The sequence below is a fragment of the Siniperca chuatsi genome, linkage group LG7 (genome assembly GCF_020085105.1).
Source record: "Siniperca chuatsi isolate FFG_IHB_CAS linkage group LG7, ASM2008510v1, whole genome shotgun sequence".
Classification (NCBI taxonomy): Eukaryota; Metazoa; Chordata; class Actinopteri; order Centrarchiformes; family Sinipercidae; genus Siniperca; species Siniperca chuatsi.
Window position 1 is genome coordinate 23,661,111 of NC_058048.1, and position 22,723 is coordinate 23,683,833.

The following is a 22,723-nucleotide window of genomic DNA, read 5'->3' on the forward strand; positions in this document are numbered from 1 at the left end:
ATATAACTCTTAAATAAAAAGATGTGTGGTATTAACTGAACTAAATGTTCAAGGTACTTTTGTCATTCTAAAACACAGGGCTGCACAATGAAAGTCGTAGCCCCCTTCATGCTACAGAACATAAATACAAATATTTAACATTAGAATAGAATAAAAATAAAAATACAGTTACTTATATACATATATTATACAAGGTAGTGGTATGGTAATGTGCAAAACCAGCATGACAGAAAGTTCCATGTCATTTATTTATGGGGAAGTGCGGAGGATAAGGTGGAGTTGAGGAGTCTCACAGCCTGAGGAAAGAAGCTGCTCTGTAGTCGGGTGGTACGACAGAGGATACTTCTGTATCGCTTGCCAGACAGCAGCAGGGTGACCAGGCTGTGGCTGGGGTGGGAATTAACTTTAAAATTAATACGTGACAAAGTTTTAAGGCGGATGGGTATACTTGAAACAAACTAGTCTGTACAACTTTTGGACCAGCCATGTCGAACGTGTTTATAGCTGTTCAGATTGACCCCACCCAAAGGCAGGGTGAAAAACTGCTATTATGAACGGGGTGAGACACGATATTTGTTCAAATGGAGATTACGGGCCACAATATATGTTGTAGTCTTTCCTGGAAAGCTTTCACAGTGTTGCACTCATTCGTACATATGCAAAAGTTACAGACGAAGTTGCATAAAGAATCAAAAAAATATCTAGAGAGAGAAATTAAAACCCTGCCTACATCTGGCCAATCACAGCATGAAGTGGCTGTGATGTCGAATTGTCAGTTATGAAAAGTGTGGAATATATAATTTGCACAATATCCACACTGCACTATATTGCAATGACACATCACAACTTGGAGTGGTCAAACGTACATCAGACTTGAACAGACTTTGACCCATGAGTGTCAAGTTGTTCTTTAAATATGGAAATTAGGAAATGGGAGAAGGTCGAATGAAAGTGAACTAGGTTAAAATGTTAAACATTTTGAAAGGTTCAATATTTGTACATTGGGTATCTGTCAAGTGGCTTTGAAGATGGAGGTGTTATCACATCTGTAGGTATCTAAGATCATGGCACCCAGGAACTTAAACCAGTCAATCATGTAAACAGTCATGCTGTTTATTTCTCATGGGAAATCATCAGGCAACTTCAGAACGATCTGCTCTGGTCGGCTCAGAGAGCAGTTCCTGTAGAGGTTGATCACGTTGTCAAGTTGACAAAACATTTACTGACAACAAGAAGTCACTGCCTTACATAAACAATCTTATGGTTTTTAAGGACCACAAGGGTGGTGTCTTTTGTAAATTCAGCTATTTTTCACTGGGGTTACTGGTGACCCATTCATTTAACGGTGTACAAGGAGTAGATAAAGTCAGGAAGAAACAAGTCCATATGCAAAATATTAGTCCTTATAAAGTCCTTCAACAGTCCCTTTATCAAACAAATACAAAATTAGGTTTGGAGAAGCACACACATTCAGTAACCACAAAATCCATGTGTCAAAAGATTTAAATAATTAGCCAATGAAGGTATCCACGCTGGATTCTGGAGAGGTCTGAGATGCTCTGCCAAAGAGATGCTCTGAGCATAAGGAAACACAGGTGAACATAATCCACTGAAAACATTGAGGGTGCTTCTGCCCCCTGTTGTCTCTAACTTTCTCTGTGGTCATTCATGTTAAACGTCAATATAGCCTGTTACACAGCTGTTGTCATCAACCTGTATTTATGCTGATTTTGTCAGACGATGTCGGGATTATAAAATAATGATTTGCAGCATTGTAGCTGAAAGCTGTAACTACTGTGGGAGTGATTCTGAGATGCCTGAGGAGTTTACATTTCTATGGAGATTTGTTTTGTTTTTTTACCTCACCTCTAGCGTAGGTTATATATTGCAATGAGTTGAAATGTTTTACATAAAATGGGATTCATTTCTCAGTCATTTATTTTACTTTGTTTAAAATAATATGCTTAAAATGTGTTGCATTGTGTTCCATTTTCAGCATCAGTGTGTATGCCTGTTTTGCAGAGGCTAGATGTGGGGGTCACACTGATGGGCCATTAGTGGAACAATGGGATACATTCTTACAGTTTGATCGGTCAGGCACAACTGTCTCTTTGTCCACGTAAACCAGTTGAATGTATTTTTAAATATGGGTTATGGGTCAAGACAACATTTTCAGGTCAAGATAAACTGCGCACTGCTGACTGAGACATCCATCAAATCTCTATTTTACGATCATGACGTCCTCTGACAAAATCAACTATTAATAACCAAAGGTTAATGACAACAGCTGTACTGTGGGATTTCACAGAAGTTTGCAGAGATATTATCAGTGTGCATCATGGCGCACCATGATGCACACCATACCCCAAACCATACCCCAGACCTTCCCTACAGGCAGCAGTTAACACATCTAAGACAAAAGACAGCTACAGGTGTGAATACGCTCTCTCTCTCTCTGTCAGCTCTCTCTCAGATTTCAGGATGCCGAATATAGCCTATATTTAGGACATTTAAACCAGCCATCCTGATTTCGACTGAGCATTGAACTCAGCAGTCAATCACAGTCTGGAGCGACCTCGCATCCAAGAAATGCAACAGCACAGCACCTGTACAGGCAACCTATAGATTTTAAGTGCCGCTGCTTTTTATTTAAACTGGTGATTTTTTTTCACACCGATCATGAAACTCTGAGTCATTGCAGGAAAGAGAGGCAGCCATCTCTCCTTCTCCTCCCCCTCTACTGCAAGCAGTACAGTATATCTTTCATAGATGCAAAAGCATTTAACCATGTTAAACCACTATCACAGGGCTTCTTATGTGTTTCACAGTTTTTCAAAGCATATTGGCTACTTGGTGCCGACAGTGTACTGTACTGTGACATCACATCCAAAGCCACAGTGCTGTAGTCTGTTTACGTGTGCAAAGCTATGTGTAAGATGAGCGCCTCCTACTGCCATTAAGAAGACCACACCCTGTCTCTCTCAGCAGTGGGATTGAGTATGCACATGTGCCAGCCCTGGGCATCAGCAGAGAGATAGGATGGAGGACTGAGAACACTCAGTCGTACTACTCAGGATGGATGTTTCCCATCATGCAGCTCAATCAGCCGCCCAATGATTCATTTCACAGACACTTAGGTAATTATAGGAGTCTGCTCTTCACCTCTGGGGATGAAACTGCATGAGAGCAGCCAAGGTGGAGAGTGGGGGTGGGTGGTGGTTGGCGGAGTAAGCAAAGACAGAGTGAGAAGTGAGTGAGTGAAAACAAAGAGACAGGAATGACGAGGGTGAAGATGGAGTAGGAGATGTAGAGAAATTCATTTAACTGCTGTCAATGGTCTTGTTCAGGAAAAACAATATTTTCAGTGACAATGGAGCAAACTAATCACGGTTGTGTGAGCCCCGCAAATCACTGACAACTAATGTGACAAAACAAACAAAAGCAATGAAAATATACATTATATGAACTTTTAAGGTGGAGAGTAAAACAAAGGTTGTAAAAAGGGCTATATGGTGGTGCATGAATAAAGATGCTTGACGAAAGACTAAAAGGAGGCTGTGAAGAATGCAGGTGATGGCAAGTGTGCAAGCTCCCCCTATTGGTGAAACTGAAAAGGCATTTTTACATTACATATCTCATTTTAGGCTCAAACATCCATTCAGCGAAACTATATGGTATACTTTGTATATGAAGAATGTTTCTGAATCAAGCAGCAACTAAACTAAAAAGGAGAAATCGGAGGAAAATTAAATTTCCAAGATTTTCATGAACTCAATAGTCTTTAGTGAGTTCAGTGGAGTGTACAGAATATTGATTTGGATGACAATAATTGCATAAGGTTGTCAGAGCTGTTTCAATCATTGAGCGGTGCAAAAGATGTAAAGGGAGCCCATTGATTCAGTTGTGTTTGTTTCCAAATGTGAAATATTCATAGTGGATGTGTATTTAAGCGTATCAGATTGAGCTGACTGGCTAATTCTGCTCAGTGGACTGTTCATAGCTGTTATTAGCCAAGGATTTCACTTCCCCGTGAATCATATGAAGCCATTACAGTTGCAATGCCCAGTGTATGGAGACTGTATGCCAACTGTAATATTCAGTCCCATCAACAGCCAGAAGTCACACTGAAGTGTCTTGAGGAAGACATTAAAATGCAGTCCTCCCACTCACTGTAAGACACTCTGGATAAGAGAGTCAGTTAAATACATAATTTGTAATATAATCAGAATCTAGATCTCTGTGACTGACAATCTTAGAGGTATGGATTCAACAATGTTTTTTAAAGAGACACCAATTTTAGATGTAAACATTTTAATTATATTGCACAAGATGCTAACACAAAACATTTGTGCTAAGAATTTTTAAATGAACATGCAGTAAGTTTTGGTCAAAACAAAAATATGGACTTTGTAACACAGTCAGTATTGGTTAATAGGGCAACATTTTTTCCCACAGTTCAGAAGCACAACAGCTTTGTAACACAAAATTTAATATGTAATATATAAGTTAACAGAGCTAGTTCCATATTGAATAGTTTGCTAAGCAAAGATGGGGAATCATTATATCTGCACATTCTTGCTATACTCAGTAGCCACTTTATTAGGTACACATGTACAATCTGATTATCTTTTTTTGATCAATGGTAATATCTCAAAATAATTTAAAAATCCTGTTTTGGAGGGCAGGTTTGGAGGGTAGGTGTTTGCATGTGGTATGTTATAAAATGTAAAGCAACAACTAGGACAATATACCTCTCTTTCCTGTGTTTCTACCCTTCCTCCTCCCCAGTCCAAACCCCCCAGCTTCCTCAAGCATTTTCTATCCATGTTGTGACTCTATTTTTTATAGCCCCGAGTGCTGTGTTCAGAAATGTGATGCTTTGTTAGAAATTCCAAGGCTATGGAGAGCAGGTGCAGGGCCATTGTGACAAGCACAATTTATCGGCTGCTCCCAAGCAAGGGAACACATTCAATAATGTGCTGGGAAGATTAATCCATCCCCCACACGGGGCTGGGCTCACAGGGTGCGGCGACAGAGGTAATTTACACACGCAGGTAGTCCAACTCAGCAGTTAAGGCCTTTGGAGTTGTAAAATATCTGTATATTAGCAGTTCCAATCCATTTAATTACACTTTAAACTTTACAGTCTGACACAGTCACAAAATAAAACAACAAGGCTGCCACACAGACCATACATTATGACTTTTTGCAAATTCTTTTAAAATATTGTTTGTTCTAGGGCGTTCCACAGATGACTCCTCAAACACGCTCCTTCTGTACACTGTGTCTCAGCATTGTTTATTAATATGAGGTATGCTTTTGTAAGTGTATGAACAAAGGCCAGGAGAAAGATGGATGGCTTTACAAGTGAGTATAGTGCACAGGATAGTGGGGATGTTTCACCAAACCGGTACTTTAGCCAGAGAAAAATGACAAACTGCTCAACCACATCACATTGCTTAAGTCTGGGGGTAAACCACAGGAGTCCTTCTTGCTGAAGGCGACAGTGCCACTTTCTGCTTTTTTCGTGGAAGCATAGGATACAGGAGAGTGGATCATTGACAGGCAGGGAGAGCAGCAGGCAGTTAGACAGACATGATGTACAGCCCTGCATAATCAGCTCTCAGCCCCATTAATCTGGGCAGACTGCAACACTTGATGAGACTGTGATGCATTTGGTGAAAGGTCCCTCCCTCAGATGTCATTTTGAAGAACAGTGTCAGTACTACCGCCAAAGCCATGTCGAGCCCAGTCACGCAGCCACACCCCTTACCACATTACCATCACGCACAGAGGACAAACACTCCAACACTCCAAGGACATCTGGATTCTTCCCACTCCGGCAGCACAGCTAAATTTATAAATCACACTGGTGAGCACAAAAAAAATAAATAAATAAACAACTCACATGCATAGTCAGCATCACTTGCAAGCACAGGCACTGGGTCTCATTTCAAAAATCAAACAGATCTCCTTAATGATCGTCTCTCCAAGGGCACGCAGTGATATGCCTAAATCCTGAGTCCACAGCTATTATAGCCACAGGATCACAATGAGAGATTGCCATCTGGGCTCCTCTCAAGGGAGAAAGGGCATTACACAAGAGTACACAATGCAGGGGTCATTGTGTAGGATGAAAAGCTATACTGGACCTTTTCCTCTGCAGCTTTAACTCTTCCCTCAAGGCAGGTCAACCCACAGTATCATGTTCCATTATAGCTCTAAGTGTTTATTTCTGTCAATCTAATGAAATCTCAGCTGCAAACTATTCATCTAGTTTTCCTTTCTAAAAGTATGTGGCTGACCTTTATTTGGATGCCATGACAGCAGATGAGAGTGAGTGTGCACAAACCACACTTGATGCATTTTATGGAAAATATATCTAAATGCATCTACAACATAAAATCAATTGGTCAATAGAATTTAACTTATCTGTTGAGGAAGATGAAGTGAAGAACAGCTACTAAATGGACCTTCTGGTGAGACTGTGAAAGAGTGAACTTTCCATCCCAACAGAAACTTAAGCCAACATTAACAAGAAGCCTGTACAGGAGTAATCCAGCTATTTAATATCGGACTTCCGTAAAATTAGGAGGCTTGCAAGAGACATGTTAATTGTAAAAAAAGAATAGTACAAATTGAAGCAGTGGGGCGCCCCCGGTAGCTCACCTGGTAAAGTGTGCACCCCATGTACAATGGTTCGAATCCAACCCGCGACCCATTGCTGCATGTCACCCCCCCCCCCCCAAATTTCCTGTCTCTTTTCAGCTTTTCCTGTCAAAAAAAGTCCAACATAATTATCATTGAAGCAGCAGGCTGAGGCTGAGTTATCCCAATTTTTATTCCCTAGTATTAGTATAGTCAAGCTACAAAAAACCGATGGATCCTACATTTATCATAATGCAACTCAATAGCTTCTTTTGCTTTCCCTGCCACGCCTTTCAAACTCTGTGCCGCAGTTTGTAACGCAGGCTTTCTGTTAAAAATTTGTAGTCTCCAAGCCCAAGCTGAGATAACCCTGATAATGTCATCAGGGTTATTTTCTCGGACTTTACAAAACTCCCTCCAGAGCCACAGGAGAAATCATCCAACTCTTTTCACAGGGTGAGTAGTACTCATTTAAACATCTACAGTTCCATGACGACTGGGGAAACTCAATCTTGAGATTGTGTGATACAATAGAAAGCTCCAGAACAGCTACTAAACGGACCTCATGGAGAGATTGTTTTGTCAACATTTCAGCAGCAGGAGCTATGGTGATTCAGACTCGCAGTGCTGTATTTCCAGTCCCAAAAAAATATTGTCTGTCTCTCCTCCCTTGAACTTCTGACTACTGTTTGCCTGTGAAGCTGATGATGTTTGTACTCCGTGCAAGTTGCTCTGGGTGGGAGTGTCAGCTAAACGACAAACATGAATTCAAATGGAATTTCTTTGTTACTCTCCAGTTCTCCAGGGAGACCATTTAAAAGGGCACAACCTCATAATACAAACTTAGTGTTTGTCACATTTCTATCATTTTTCTCCTGTAAAATATAATACACATAATTATCACAGTGATTTTAGTTGAAAAGAGGTGCTGCAAGTGGTAAGCGTAAAGCCAGATAGTTAGACTTAATGGGCCTTGCTGTTTGTAGGGAGTCAGAGGCTGTGACTGTGACATAGTCCACTGGGACTTCAGTCTTCTTCTGTACTGGGCAGTGGATATGCCATGCCTTTTACGGCCTTCTGTAATATTTCATGACCCTATACATTGGTAAATCAGAGCGAAGCAGATGAACAGCACAGCAGCAAGAGCCATAGTCTTTTTAAATAAACACTGCCACAAAAACTCAATGACATTAAAGGTCATCAAAATAAATGAACTCCCTAATGGTGGTTTTCAAAAGATGGCTTTCTAAAGTCATTTGTGTTGTAATGGTGCTGCAACCCTGCTGTGTTGTGAGCTTTTTTCAATTGACTACAACCACCAATGTTTGGGATAATAAATCTTTGATGACTTTGACTCCACACTTTCATTAAAAAAGGAAACACTGCAGCACCACATGTCTGGAAAACACAAAAACCACCTCACTCTAAACAATGATGTTGTCTCTACTTAATAGAAATGTTTTGTTATAAAATCATATCAACATAAGTTAAGTTATAAAAAGTATTTTAAAAAGTCAAATCAAAGCCCCTCCATATCACAGATACAAATAAAAGAAATTAGGTAATATGAATGCAAAACGAGGAATGCCGGGATCAGATTTAATCAATGAAAGACTACTGTAGAAGTAATTATTAATTAATTTAAGCCTGTCTTTCTGACACTTAACTGTTCCCACCTAGAAAAGTAGGGTGAATTACTGTTTTTAAACAAAGCAATACTGCCATCTAGTGTGATGAGAAATGTGGACATGTCCTCAATGGCTCAGCATATTCCCAAAAGATGCCACCTTAAAAAAGAATAATATATATATGCTTTGAGAGGAGAAAAGGGTGGTGACTACATTTTCTTTAAAATCAAGGATACCATACTGTCTAATATGTGTGGTATTTAGTGGGCTGTACTAAAGAAAACTACGAACAAGAAATTAGCAGTTTGCAACTGCAGTGAAACACCAGGTCTTCATTCGTTGTAGGTCTTGTAATAAATATAATCTCAGCAATAGCACTGCCTGCACATGTTGCTATTGTTTAATCTGAATGTTACTACCAACATGTTGCACTGTGGAGAGATAACACATACTAAACCAAACACTGCAGTAAGGTACTGATCACAGAAAGAAGAAAGAGGAAAAAGGGAAAATGATGTTGCACACTTGAGCTCCATATGAATTAAACCTGCCTAAACTGCCTTAAGAACAGCTCCTTGTCCACTTCAAAATAAAATAAAGGTATATTTATAGCATGCGTATGCAGGAATAACACGTTTATAGTGTCATAGTTTATACTTTTTGCCTTAAGTAAAGAAAAACTTCTTTCTGCTATCGGTATCTGCACTGATACTGACCTCATTAAATGGATTGTGTATCAGCCAGATGTGACAGATCCATATTACACACAACTTCTTCATCAATGTCATTATAAGATTGTTTCCGGTATCAGTTACATTCATTCTGTTCCTGGCACAAAATATTGCCTTATTTATGACTATATGTCAGATATCAGATTGGTACTCTGTATTGCCAGATATCAGGATTTTAGGTATTGGAATCACTATCGGGAGAGAAAAAGTTGGATTGGTGAATCACTAACAATGACAAAGGTCAAAATGTATCAACATATCTTCACAAAAATGTTTACATTTGACTGGAGAAGCATTGAGATAGACAGGGAGTCAGATAGGCAAGATTTATCAATACTGGGTGGGTCGTGCCAAATGAGCCAAGACTCCCATTCACTTAATACAGATGTTCTTAAAGCAAGGCTGCAGTTCTGTTTCCTCTGTGCCACCACACTTCCACTTTGAATGTCTGCCATGCTCTCTCAAGGTTTTGAATGTTGACTCAGGTGTCAGGATCAACTAAATGCCTGCAGTGACAAACGGCATGATAGTCATAGACATATCCTGCCTCTGTCTGAGCCCTCCGGTATGTTTGCTAGATATCAGCGTATCTTTACTTTACTTGAAGCAGACAGTGAGCTGTCAGGAACGTGTTATGGCAAGCCATCACCACACTCTCCAAGCATTATAGTTAGCAACACGATATTTACAACACTTTTAATGCAAAATGTGTACTGTGATTGTGAACAAGAATTGTACTTATGACTGTTGTTACGTAATATAATAATGCATTAAGAAGGTTTGTAGCAGCTCTTACGATTCTCTATTAAAATAGAGTTTGTGGATTACAGATATGGGCTTCATATAAAGTGACACAGTCTACTGTTATATGTGCCATTCGTTTAACACAAATACAGCGCATGATAAATAAAACAATACTAACAGAGGGGGTTGAAAATATATGACAATTGCCAGTGTAATGAGTCTCTCAATGTTCTTACTCACAAGTTTGGCCACTTTTCATTGTGTAAATGTAAAACACTACACCTAATAGAATCAGCTTAGCTGTCAAACTGTACTTTCCCTCACTGGACTTAAATACATTAGTGTCTTCATTGCCAGGTCACTCCGTTACTCACAGATTCAATATCCATTTATTCTTAGTAATAAAAAAATCAATCTGCAAGGTGGTTGGCAGGTTTCCACAGCTGATAAGGCAGAGTTGTCTTTTGGCACATTACAAGCAGCTGAAGTGCCTCCAGTGCTGTACTGTACTGGTTTTCCCAGTGTATCTGAGAAATTACTTGCATATCCTTCACATGATTGTTTAATCAGAGATCGTGACTTGGCAGAATTATAGATGTGTGAGAGCTTGCCTGGCCTTCAAATCTTGTTCTACAAATGTAAGAAAACTTTTTTGTTTGGTACAGACCCCGACACATGTCACATCATCATGATTTTAATAGTTTTTTTCAGTGAAAATGAAAAATGATCATTCCCACTAATTGTGAATAATATTGCAATCGTAGTATCTGTCTAAATAATCGCAATATGATTTTTTTACGATATCGTGCAGCCCTAGTTTTGACCAACCAGGAACAGGTACCAATGTAAGGTTCTCTGTACACATCCCTAATGTTTATGCTTATGTTTATGTTAATGTACGTCTCTCTTTTTGTGGGAGAGACTGAGGACTTTCTGATGTCACCAGTGTTTGATTAAGTACCAAATTAATACAGTCAGCTTTGCAGAAAACAGAAAAGATTTTGATAAATACTTAATATTAATTTCTTGCATTTGCCAGAAAAGATGCACATTAAAAGATAAATCTATTAAGTTTGTTTCTCAATACATGTTATCAAGCAGCATTACTCACTGATGTTGTTAAATGTTGTGTATCATCATCATACAGAATACAGTCTCTACAGTCTTTATTCATTTAAAAGAAGATTCCTGGTTATGTAACATCCTGCCTTGCCTCTTAGGTCATTTGTTTATTTTCTTGATCATGCATCATTTGTGTTTCCTGTTTTACTGTGGTATTAATCTTTCCTCTCGTTTTAGAGCACTTCACTTCCTGCCCCTCGTGTGTGTTTTCCCGCCAGCCCTGCTCACTAATTACCTAATTAGTTGCACCTGTTTCCCATTGTCTTCACTCACCTGTGTATTTAGTTGGTAGCTTTCAGTCACTTGCTGCTAGTTTGTTGTAGTACTCAGAAGTCTCACGTTCCAGCGTTTATTCCTATTCTTCCTGGTAACCTGAACCCTGCCTTTACATCACCCTAATGGACTTGTTTGTTTCTCTGGACTGTATACTGAACCTGCAAATTGGAAAGTAAAAACTATTCTTATCTTACCAGCTGTCATAATGGGTCTGCATTTGAGTCCACCACACCTGCCTCACCAGTTGTTAGAGGTTATGTAATCTAAAGCCCTGTGGGGCAAACCCTCTGAAAAATGTCCTACACTAATCTCTCAAAAGCCTGATTATAAATATCTGTTGGATGACGACCTTGCATTTTCACTGATGTTTACTCAGCCATTCAACTCTGTAATTTTAACTGGCTACCCATTTATTTCAAGTTGAGCGAAGAGGAGGGTGTCTAATGACTACACCTGTACAATGTTCATGATGAATTCTTTAAGTTTATGAGATGAGTTACTGCTTAGACAGAAATTATGTTCTCCCTCCAATCCAAAAAAAAACAAAACAAGTATCTGTTTGACTGGATTTACAACAATGTAAAACGTTTTTGCTGTTTATATCAATTATGTAATGTTACTCTTGATTTTCTTTTGAAGCTCACATGGACAACTGCTGTATATAAAAGGTATTTATCTCTGCCACCAATGTGACTTGTCATTATTCGCATCTGGCATAGCAAACTGTAAGCATACAGGACAAGCTCACTCTCCTGCCTGTGTCTCTGCAGCACATAGTTCACCTTGACAAGAATGCCATATCCTCAGCAGAAGGCATGGGAAGCAGAAAAGCTAATAACCAGATGTTGACCACAAAGAAACTCTTATCTATTCCACAAACCACAGTGCAGTAAAAACCTTCTAAAAAGCATACAAATACACTTAAATTTGACATTAAATGCCACTAGTGGTATTTAAAGTGTAAGCACATCCTTCTTTTTGTAATACTGTATGTATAACCCGTAAACCTGACAGCAAACACCCGATCCCATTTTCACACCGCACACGTGGATAAAGACATTTATCTACATTTGTCTTTACAGGTTGTACTATGCAATGAGCCTGCTTCTTGTTACAGTGTATTTGTGTTTACTTCTCTGCAGGATAACTAAAATCAGTTTCCATACACAGCGACACTATATGAGGATTCAAGACACATGACAATCTGAATTTTAACTGGCCACATGGATTTCTGACCAATACCAGAGGTACCCAAAGTAGTTAAAGGGTCAGCAGTTCTGCTAATCATAAATAATTGCTTGTGCAAGCTGATGGATAAATGGATCAGTAAATAAATGAATAGATAAATGAATCAACAAAAAACAAACTACTATCAAGACATTGATGAATTACAAATTAATCCAGTTAAAAATAAATAGTAATAACCAACAAACAATTACTGTATATAGCCTATACAAATGAGTAACACTCCATTAGTTTATTACATTACATCCTAAAGTATATTGTTGGTGTGCCAGCCCTAGCATTGTCAACAGTTAATATAAAAAGGGGCTTTTCCTGCTGAATCCTGGCTGTTCAAAATGACCCCATCCTGTTCTTCACTCTAATGTACAGCAATTACTGCATTACTGACAAATAAGTTAAAGGATTTACCCTCAGTTACCTGCAACATTAACATAATAATCTTTACAAAGCTGGTGTTGAGCTTGTGATTTGCAGTATTCAGTGCAAGACAATTAAAACATTTATCAAGTTTCAGGCTTGTAGCTCAAGAGTTTTGGGGCCTCCTTTCTTTATCTGTTAAATAAATGTAACTTTAATTAGCACAAGTGGGAGTAGTTCTCAATACTACAGAAAAGGCAGCTGAGAGAATATCTTCAAATCAGGAAACGTAACTGTAAACTCATTATTCCAAATGCCAGGTAAATGTTTGATATTTGTTTCTAAGGATGGCTCTAATCTCCTCCTTGTCTGGCACTTGTCCTCTCCTGTCCTCCCACACGATTCGCCCTGGCATATGCCGCAGCTGAGGCCCATTAATCAGAGCTCATTTTATAAGGGCTGAATACACTACTCCCAATTCTCGTGCATTAACCTTGTTGCTGCCCCTTACCACCCCTGAAAGCTGGCACTAGTGTGCTGCATGTGTGTCCTTCTGTGTGTGTGTGTGTGTGTGTGCGTGCACGTGTGTATATTTTGAGCCCTTGTCACTTGTTAGTGTAGCAATTCCTGCCATGCTATAAATAAAACCAGTCACAGGGAGGGATGGAAGCCAGTGGAGTGCTTTGACAGCAGAGGGCATAGTGGCCTTGTCTCCCTAGGATATGAAGATTAAATCTGGTCTACAAACTGGCAGCTTACTACACACCTAATATACAGTACCTTTGCAAATTATACACCTGGATGAAATAATTTCTTAACAATTTTACTCTGTCTTGGTTGTTAAATACATCATTCTGTAGCATACTGTTGTTGCTTTGCATTCCCGTTTCATAACCTTACATACAATCTGAACAGTAATAAAAAATATCACAAATTTCAAAGAATGAGGGACGAACAAAATGCAACTGTGACCCTTAATCAGTCCCAAGACTAGGACTGCAACAAACAATCATATGCATTATCAGTTATTCAATTCTTTTTTCAATGAACTGAAAAGTGAAAAGTAGTCCATCACCATTTTCCAGAGCCAGAGGATTCTCAGCTCACCTGTAGAGCCCGTGCCCCATGTACAAAGCTAAGTCCTTACCGTAGCGACCCAGGTTCAAATCTTTCTACATGTCCCCAAGCATTGTTCTAGCACCACAGAGCAAAAGGGAAGTATGCGTAGTCACTGGCCACAAGTTGTGGGAAAAATGACAATGATGGCCCTATGCATGCTCTCTGTCTTGCAACTGGACCAAGAAGAAACACAATAGAAAATATTTGATTCTTACCTTGACCCTGAGCATCCAGTAAGTGACCACAGAGAATTAGAAGGAGCTGGAAGGTGGAAAAAGGCACACCCACTCGGAGCACACTGCTCTGGCTTCTTGCGGCCATGGCACCATTGGATACTGGGGAAAAAAAGCGTACTGTATATACTGAGAAACAAGCTATTAAGATATTGACAGGAATTTCCATTTAATTTTCACATTTCTTGATATAGTTGGGGAAATGGCCCATTAAACACATGATATGAAAAAAAGAAAATATGAGACTGCTGGGCTCATGAGGCCAGGCAGGAAAGATAAATCATCTGGCAGATATATTTCACCAAATGTTCAGTGCTAAATATTAGTCTCTGGCCAAAGTACCACAGCTATTAATACAAAAAGCATTCACTGACCAACAATTTATCAGATTCTAATAACACAACTGTAAACATGCATTCAAGAAAATGTATTGTATTGCCATTACATTTAATAAAGTATTATTTCTTACAACATAAAACAAAAAAACAGACCAAAGGTATTGTAAAAATTAGTTAGTACAGTAACAGGGAAACTGGATTAACAAAAGTATAGGCTAGCAGTCATATGAGTTACATTGTGCTTTATATCCTCTATATCAGGAAGAAAAGTATCAACAGTGAAAGATCAACAATAAGTTCTCATAGGAAGTAAAATTAATCAAGTAAACATACACATAAAGTCCACAAGAGTCAAAGTAAAAAGAGTAAAATACACTAGTTCATGAAGTTCATTCAACAGTTACTTAAAATGTTGCTTTAGCAACACATTAGCAGACAGCTAGTATAGTGGCCAGCTTAGTTAGCTGTAAGCTGATCAGTGATAAACTAGCGTTAAATTGCCAACTTGTAATGCATCATTTTGAACATTAGACAACCTGTTCGCGTGCTCAGATTATTTTCGTCAGACCAAGCAGTGCTACAGGGGTATGAATAAATGAGAACATAGCAGATACTATAGAAAATAATACATCAATAATTTTATTTTCTGCAACTTTACTGGTTGCATTCTTATTTGGTGGTGGGAATGAATAATATATCTTAGGAGATTGCTCAGGTTTAAAAAGCTAGACAAAATCAAGGTCTTACATATTGATTTTCACTGGTGTACTACTACTTTGACTCTAATGCCATTTAAAATTTTTGGGTTTAAGAAAACATCTTACCAGGATAGATACTGTAACTTTTCAAAATGGCAATCTCTAATGCCACTACTGCTGTCTTTACAGAGAAAACAACTGACATAAAATGTGGGCAAAGATCCATCCTGTCACTCTAATAACTAATGCATACTGCATGGCAAAGTTTACTAAGTGCTATCATTCACCCTGACATTTCAAAACAGGCTTCCAAAGGAAGAATGAAATCAATAGGCCTACACTTTTTACACACTAATTTATATTCACATCTTGACACCCAAGAAAGAGATTAATTATTAAACAAAACCCATTTGCTGTGCCCCAAAATACAAAAAAAAAACACCATGCAAACAACAGGCATTATGTTTGATCACCAACCTTTACACCTCATCCACAAATTCCTATACTCCAGTCTAGCAGCATACTGCCTTTGCCACCATTTAACAATTGTAAATAAATGAGTATTGAATATTTAATGGTATTAAAAACTCAAATCGATATATTACAAACTGCATTCTAAACATCAAAACCTGTATGAAATTGCGATTATGTCTGGGTGTTGCAATAAACTTTCTTACACTGCACTTATGTTTGAGAGAAACCAAAGGGGACAAATAAACAGAGATGCGCCAAGTAGCCTGGTTCTAGACATGTGAATGGAGGCTAATGTCTCAGATATTTCCAGCATTTCAAATAGGATTCAAATTCTGGTGTACATTGTTGATTGTTTCCCCAGTTAGAAAACTACAGAGCCAATCAAAGCTTTATAGGCAGGAAAAAAATGGGGACGTCACCTGTGCCAGAGCCCAAATAATAGCAACAGAGATCAGCTGTACAGATTGTTGTATGTAAAATATACAGAAATAACAACTCTTTCTAATTTCTTCAAATGCTGTAGAAAACAAGAAACGTTACTTTGTTGGCTGAAAAAAATATTTCAGTGGGTCTGAAACAGACTGTATATAAAGATGGACGGCATGACAGCTCCCCAAAAGTGAAGCCAAAACATGTTGATCGCCCCCTGGTGGCTGGCTGCAGCATAAGTCATAAACCCTGCCCCCTCCATGTTTGTGGAGTTAGGCCAAACTAAAAACTCAAAGCACTCAGAAAATAAATTTTTCCCAAAGGTGGTTTCTGTCATTTTAGGTAGTTCTTATCACACTTATTTATGTTAAAGTGTTAAGTGTCTGATAAGTTTGGTTTTAATGTGTGTATAGGCGGGACCTCGATACCGTGGCTCCAACTCCGATCACTACTGCGCCAACTCTGGTTGCAAATGACGTCAAAAGCGCAAGATGGCAGCTCCTGTATCCGGGATATTTTTGCTTCATTTTTGTACAGTGGGAGAAAGTGGAGATGCGTCGTCCATCTTTATATACAGTCTATGGTCAGATACTGTATGTCACTCGCTACTGATTGGTTGGGGAAAAACTAAACAAAATACTCCCACCCCCAATATGTGTCTTAGAGCTGAAAAAATATATTGCAAAATCAAGTCAATATTGTAACTGGCTTCCAAATGAGGCATTTGAGCAATATGGAGTGTGACCTGAGTGACTTCTTTCGAATCAGTGTGTACGTCAAGGTAACTCTTGATCCCACAATTAAATTATGGCATGTCTGTGCACGAGGCGTTTTTCAGTTGTCCATCTTACATGCATCGGACAGAAAAGATATTCCCCTATTTTCATCAACTCGTACAACTACCAAAAACATTGAGTATTGCAAGCATACAACACATTTTGCATCATGTATTCATCATCTACTGTTTATAATTTCTAATAAAATAAATGGTCAGGTTTTACCCCAGAGATTCCCCCTTGTGAGGGAAATTTGGATTATGTATGAGTTATACACTCACAGCAGAATATTAATCAGAGCTGAAAACCATTCAGCCATTCAGCTAACAAAATGAATATTCAGAGGAAAAACACTGGACACAAAACATCTTTAAGCATAAATATGTCCTTCATGTAACATGTGCTGATTAAGCTTAATACAGGTACATGAAGATTTAACTTTAAACAATGAAGACTACTGACAACACTTACCTACATACATTCCTTTGATGTTTGTAACTAACTTTTGAAATATGTTGTAAAAACATTAAGTGAGTCTCAGAAAAGAACAGTTTAAAATATACTGCAAGTTTTCAGTGCTGCAGTGAAAGACGATGAAGAACTCCTAATTTAGTGCTATAGAGGACTACTTTATACTCCCATCCCCCAAACACACACACACACACACACACACACACACACAAATACATAGTACTGTATCTGTACCTCCGTGTTGTGTTTCTGCTGTATATCCCACAAACGAGTCCGGCTCCCACTGCTGCCTGAGTGAGTTTTTTCCCTTTGCCTCCGTGTACGCTCACAACTGGCACTGGCTCTCTTCCCTTTCACCGGCCAAATAGCCCATCTGCAAAGACAGAGGGAGGGAAAAAGAGGGGAAAAGGAAAAAAGAGAAAAGGAGAGGAAAACCAGTGGATGGGAATGAGAAGAAAAGGAAAAGAGAGACAGATTGCTTTGATAATGTAGATTGTCAGGAGCTGCATTCTTGGAAAAGCCAATGTGCACAGAGTAAAAATCGCAGAGTTAAACTAATTCGATTTCACATTCCCTCAGTGCTGCTGTTTCCTTTTCTATTAATTTGTTCGCATTTCAGCTTTTGAGCTCCAAATCCAAGCCTGGCTGCTGTGCACTTAAATCTCAATCTATATAGGATCTTATTGAAGCACAGGCAGCATACCCTATAGCTTTTCAATGCACAAAGTAATACAAAACATTTGAAATTCACAATAAGATGCAGGAAAACCAAAGTATCATGGAAAAACTGTTTATCAAAGGACGAGAGCATAAATAGGCTTTACTGCCTTAGTTTTAGTGGTAGTTTTAGTGGTAAAAACACTAATGGTAAATAAAACTCAGTCAGTATCTGCATATGTGCTGGCCAATAAGCAACAAGATATTACAGTACAGAAATGCCAAAGATATGTTTGAGGTCATTTAGAAACAATGTCTCCATTACATAATTTGTCTACCAGAACTGAATGGTGAAGGGCAATGTATTGTTATCAGATTTTTTTAACTCTCAAATATCGACATCGGCCTCAAAATTCCAGTATTGGCCAGGATATACATACAAAAAACTGCTGTTGAAAATACTTTCAAAGATGACTATGTCGAAAGTTGATGGGTAAACCCTCCTTACCCTGAACAACTTCTGTCAAAGTGTCCTTGTGCAAAGCATCAATTATCAACTGCTCTAATGGAGCTACTCAACAGAAAAAGGGCTCTGGCTCTCAAGTGTGTATGCTTTACTTAGGTTCTTGTGAATTTTTAAGCCAGCACTTTAGGCACAATTTAGGCACATATTTGGCCAATGTGAGCGCTGTCAGTTGTCTCATATTGCTATATAAAAGAACAACAACATGCTAATTTCTGGACTTGTTTTACTGCTGATAAATGTCTCTAACTGGCAGGCAGCATAACTTGACCAAACACTTTAGCAGTGTTTGTAATATAATTTAGTCACTTTAGAGTTTAAGTCCATATCAATGACGTGTTGACATTATTTCAGCAACCCTCTGTAACCACGTCACTGCCCTTGACGACAGGAAGGTCACAGCAGAGAAGAGCTCAGCTAGATATCCTCGAGACTGTAAGAATTTAGCAACTTCCACAAAAACATAAACTGACGCAGGGACTTGAACCCGAGTCTACAGCTGAAGGACATTCTCCCTGCTGACTACACACCCTGCTGTCCAAAAGGTACATTAGTCATATGCCACCATTACCCTTGAATTCACTGATCCTTTCCTTAAAACAGAAAATATCAACACCATGCGACAACATTTCAACTCCAGTTTTAATTAAAGTCACTGTACATGCAAACTTGAATTAAACATAATCAAAATTACATTGCTGAGTGACATTTGGCAGTCCATAATGTGAACTTTGCTCACATGGTTTTGTGTACATTGTACAAAGAATCAGAGTGCTCATAGACAGGTCTCTTAATGTTCAGGTATTGCTGTGTCAAACAATCATGCCCTTGGCAACACTGGTGAGTTTTCCCTTTAGCTGGCAAACTGCACCTGGCCAGGGTATTCAGCTTCATAGCTTGTCTTGTCTGTGTTGTTTTGATAGGCAAAGTCTGCATCATCCAATCGAGATGGCTGTTAACATTAAATTGGGTTGCTTATCACCTACAGTATATATAATTATGTAACATTAGAAGAAAAGAATACAGTAAGCTATCTCTTTCTAAGGGTAATTGACCTTTCAATTCCAGTTTGCAAAAAAGGCGAGGTGAAATGCTGAGAATAAATGACAGTATATCGATGACGTCGAAACACCTGATACAAGCAGCAACACACCTGTTTTCAGTCATATAATTAATGACATTAGCTTCTTCTTCTTTTCCTTTCGGCTGTTCCCTTTCAGGGGTCGCCACAGCGAATCATGTGCCTTCATCTAACCCTGTCCTCTGCATCCTCTTCACTACACCTGTGCTTTTCCTCTGTAAAGTCACTCCTGTCAGGCAAAATATGATAGTCAGTAGTAAATCCTATAGGGGTTTCCACTGCAATGACTTGTTGGCTGTTCCAAAGTTTGTGCCTTTCATGTATTAGCATACAGAGGTAACCATCAATTTCTCATCTCTCTCTCTAGATAATTAACAGGCGATGTTTTAACTCGTTTACAACTAGTCGTTGTACTTACGGTATTTTCAGAATCCCCAAAGACTCTCCTAACATCTGGATAAAAAAAAAAATCCGTTCGCTGCATGGTAAAAAAGATTTTTTATTCGTTTCCCAAATTGCGACCGTTTCCTATCTAAGTAGACAGTGGGGTGCCATCTTTGTTTTGATTCGGAAACAGGCAACTTTTTAATCAAGTGGACGGAATATTTTTTTATCCAGATGTTAAGAGTAACTTATTTGGGGATTCTGGAAATGAAATAAAATTTTTAAACGACCTTCTGTTCAAATGTCACCAGTTAATTATCTTTCAGAGAAACTGATGGTTAAGTTACCTCTGTGACTCAAATGTAGCTTAATATGCAGACACATGCAAATTGGGCTTTTCCTCTACAATAACTTAAGTTAGTTAGCTGTTAATTTAGGCTGACAGCAAGTTAATGCTTACATTAACTTTATTTGCTATAGGATACGTACATTACAGCATGTTCACCTACTTTTCAACTTTCCTTCCTGCTGGCAGAAATGTACTTGGGCTTGACTGAGTTTCTTTTAAGAGTTAAAGTAAGGGTGACAGCTAATTGTTGGAATGTCCAAGAGAACGTTCCCTCCTGCCTCGCGCTCTGTTAATCCTGGCCACGCCCTGCGCATGACGTAGTCAGGATTGTAGAAGTATTGATGTGATGAGTCATTTCCAGCAACACATCCTACAAACCCTCAGAAACCAAAAAGTCTAAAAACATTGTTAAAATTATTTACTATTATTGATGTATTTCTTTACTAACTCAGCTATTTAGTTACTGTTTCAGTAAATTTTATTTCTCAATATAATTGTTTAAAATCCCTTTCACACTGCTATGAATAAAAATGAGTGTGGGAAAATACTAAATCATTAATAAGTTAATTTATTTCTAGCCTAAAAGTACTCATATTTAAATACATTGGGTCTAAAAATACTGGAAACTGTGACGGAGTGTAAGGGCCACTGTTTCTTTGAAAATAAAGTCAAAATATTTAGAGAAAAAAGTCAGTCTTATAAGAATAAAGTCATAATATTACAATAATTAATTCATGATAATATCAGGATAAAGTCACAGTAATACACAAGAACGGTTGATGTATTTTGAGAACAAACTGTGGTATGTATGATTGGACTGGGTATACGTGATTCCATGTTTTATGTGCATGTTTTAACATTTCCTGACAGTCCATTTCCTGTACAGTTATTATTACATTGACGTTTTGTTACTCCTAACAGTATCCCAAATACAAAAAACACAGCATGTATAATTAATTGTAGAATGTAAACTCCACTCAGGTTGCTACAACACCCCATATTTACAGAAAAATACTGTAGACATGACCTTAGTGTCCTCAGAGGTAACTACAGTCATGTGATGCCAAATGAAGCGTATCTGGGAAATGATTGTCAGGAGTCAGGAACAAAAACATGGACAGACAGGATCCAAGCTAAAAATATGGAACCACAATTTCTCTGTAAGGATATTAATGAAAAGGCCTGTTTTTTGAGAACTATGTGTTTGTGGGGATATAAGGCACACAATGTGTGCCCATCTGCCATGTGCATTTTTTTTTATTAAGATCATTTGAACCTCTTGAAATTTATTTCAGAAGTTGTATTTCTGTGGAAAGCCATCTTGAAAATATCAGTCTATATTCAGTTCAATGGCAGTGACACCACGTCTATTTTTTTTAAAGCTGATTAAAAGTACACATTTCTGAGCTTTCTGATCCCATCCTTATCATCATAACCCCCAGAAATTCTGAATCATCCCTATAAACAGAAGCAAAGCAATTAAAGTTGTCTGCTGGTGTTAATGAGATGTTGAGTTAAATGGATTTGGTCTCATGAGGAGTGTCTGTAATTGCTTGCTTGATTTTGGTTAGTGGAATATGAGTTGCTAGAAATTCTCTGGCCAACTTATTTTCCATACATGATGAGCATCAGTGAGTTATGTGGAAATAATACAGAATTTTTTTAACAATATTTTTGCTTTTGTTTTTCAACACATAAACACAGACAGCTCCAACAATACCAACAATACACAGGCAAATGTAAGAATATTGAAAATTATTATTATTATTATTATTAATCATTACTCCCTAATATGGATACATGTCCACATTCAGTGCTCATAACTTTCCACCTCCACTTGACATTTTGAGCACATTTCTGTCAAACCTGGATTCATACTGTGTCTAAGACGGGGGGTAATCTGTTAACAGTATGTCCTAAACTGAGTCTCTCTGGTTCTATTACACATGCAAATCTCCCTCACAAATTATCATATTTTTACCCATGTTGTTTCATCTGTTGAGAACGAGAACTGATTTCTTGCCTCTAACAAGGAGTTAACAATATATCTGTGAAGTTTGACAGTCAAAGAAGTGACTGCTTTGATTCTGAATACGGCTAAAAATTTGTAAATATTTGCAGAAGTGATTTCTGGGGAGACCATATTCCTGTTGAATTTGTTTGAATGCATTGCTCTTTAATCAAATAAATGCCCCAGGGTTGAAATCCCCCTATCTTTCCATAAATCCTTCCTTAAATCCTCCATCTGAGGAGGCCACAGTGAAATACGTTTTGCATTGTATTGAAGCCAGGAAAGACTGTTTTTGAATGACCCTCTAACATTGTTATTGCCTGCAAGGCTTCCAGACTTGTTCTAATTTTGATGTTATTATCCATAACCCTCCTATAAGATTGCATTTTGACCTTTTAAACAGGAAGACCCAAATATTAATTTTCAAAT

General features: G+C 38.3%; 1 protein-coding gene across 4 annotated transcripts in view; it reads right to left on the minus strand.

Annotated features, from left to right (window-relative positions):
* Positions 1-20,594, minus strand: part of robo2 (roundabout, axon guidance receptor, homolog 2 (Drosophila)) — a 328,885-nt gene extending 308,291 nt beyond the window's left edge. The window contains exons 1-3 of one of the 4 annotated variants that reach the window (XM_044202720.1): positions 20,444-20,594; positions 17,524-17,662; positions 14,086-14,205 (exon numbers count right to left, since the gene is read on the minus strand). In XM_044202720.1, coding sequence (XP_044058655.1) covers positions 14,086-14,191 — 106 coding nt within the window. In that variant the 5' untranslated portion in view covers positions 14,192-14,205; positions 17,524-17,662; positions 20,444-20,594. The other 3 variants (XM_044202723.1, XM_044202724.1, XM_044202722.1) reach the window with 3 other exon arrangements.
* Between the last annotated feature and the right edge of the window lie 2,129 nt (positions 20,595-22,723).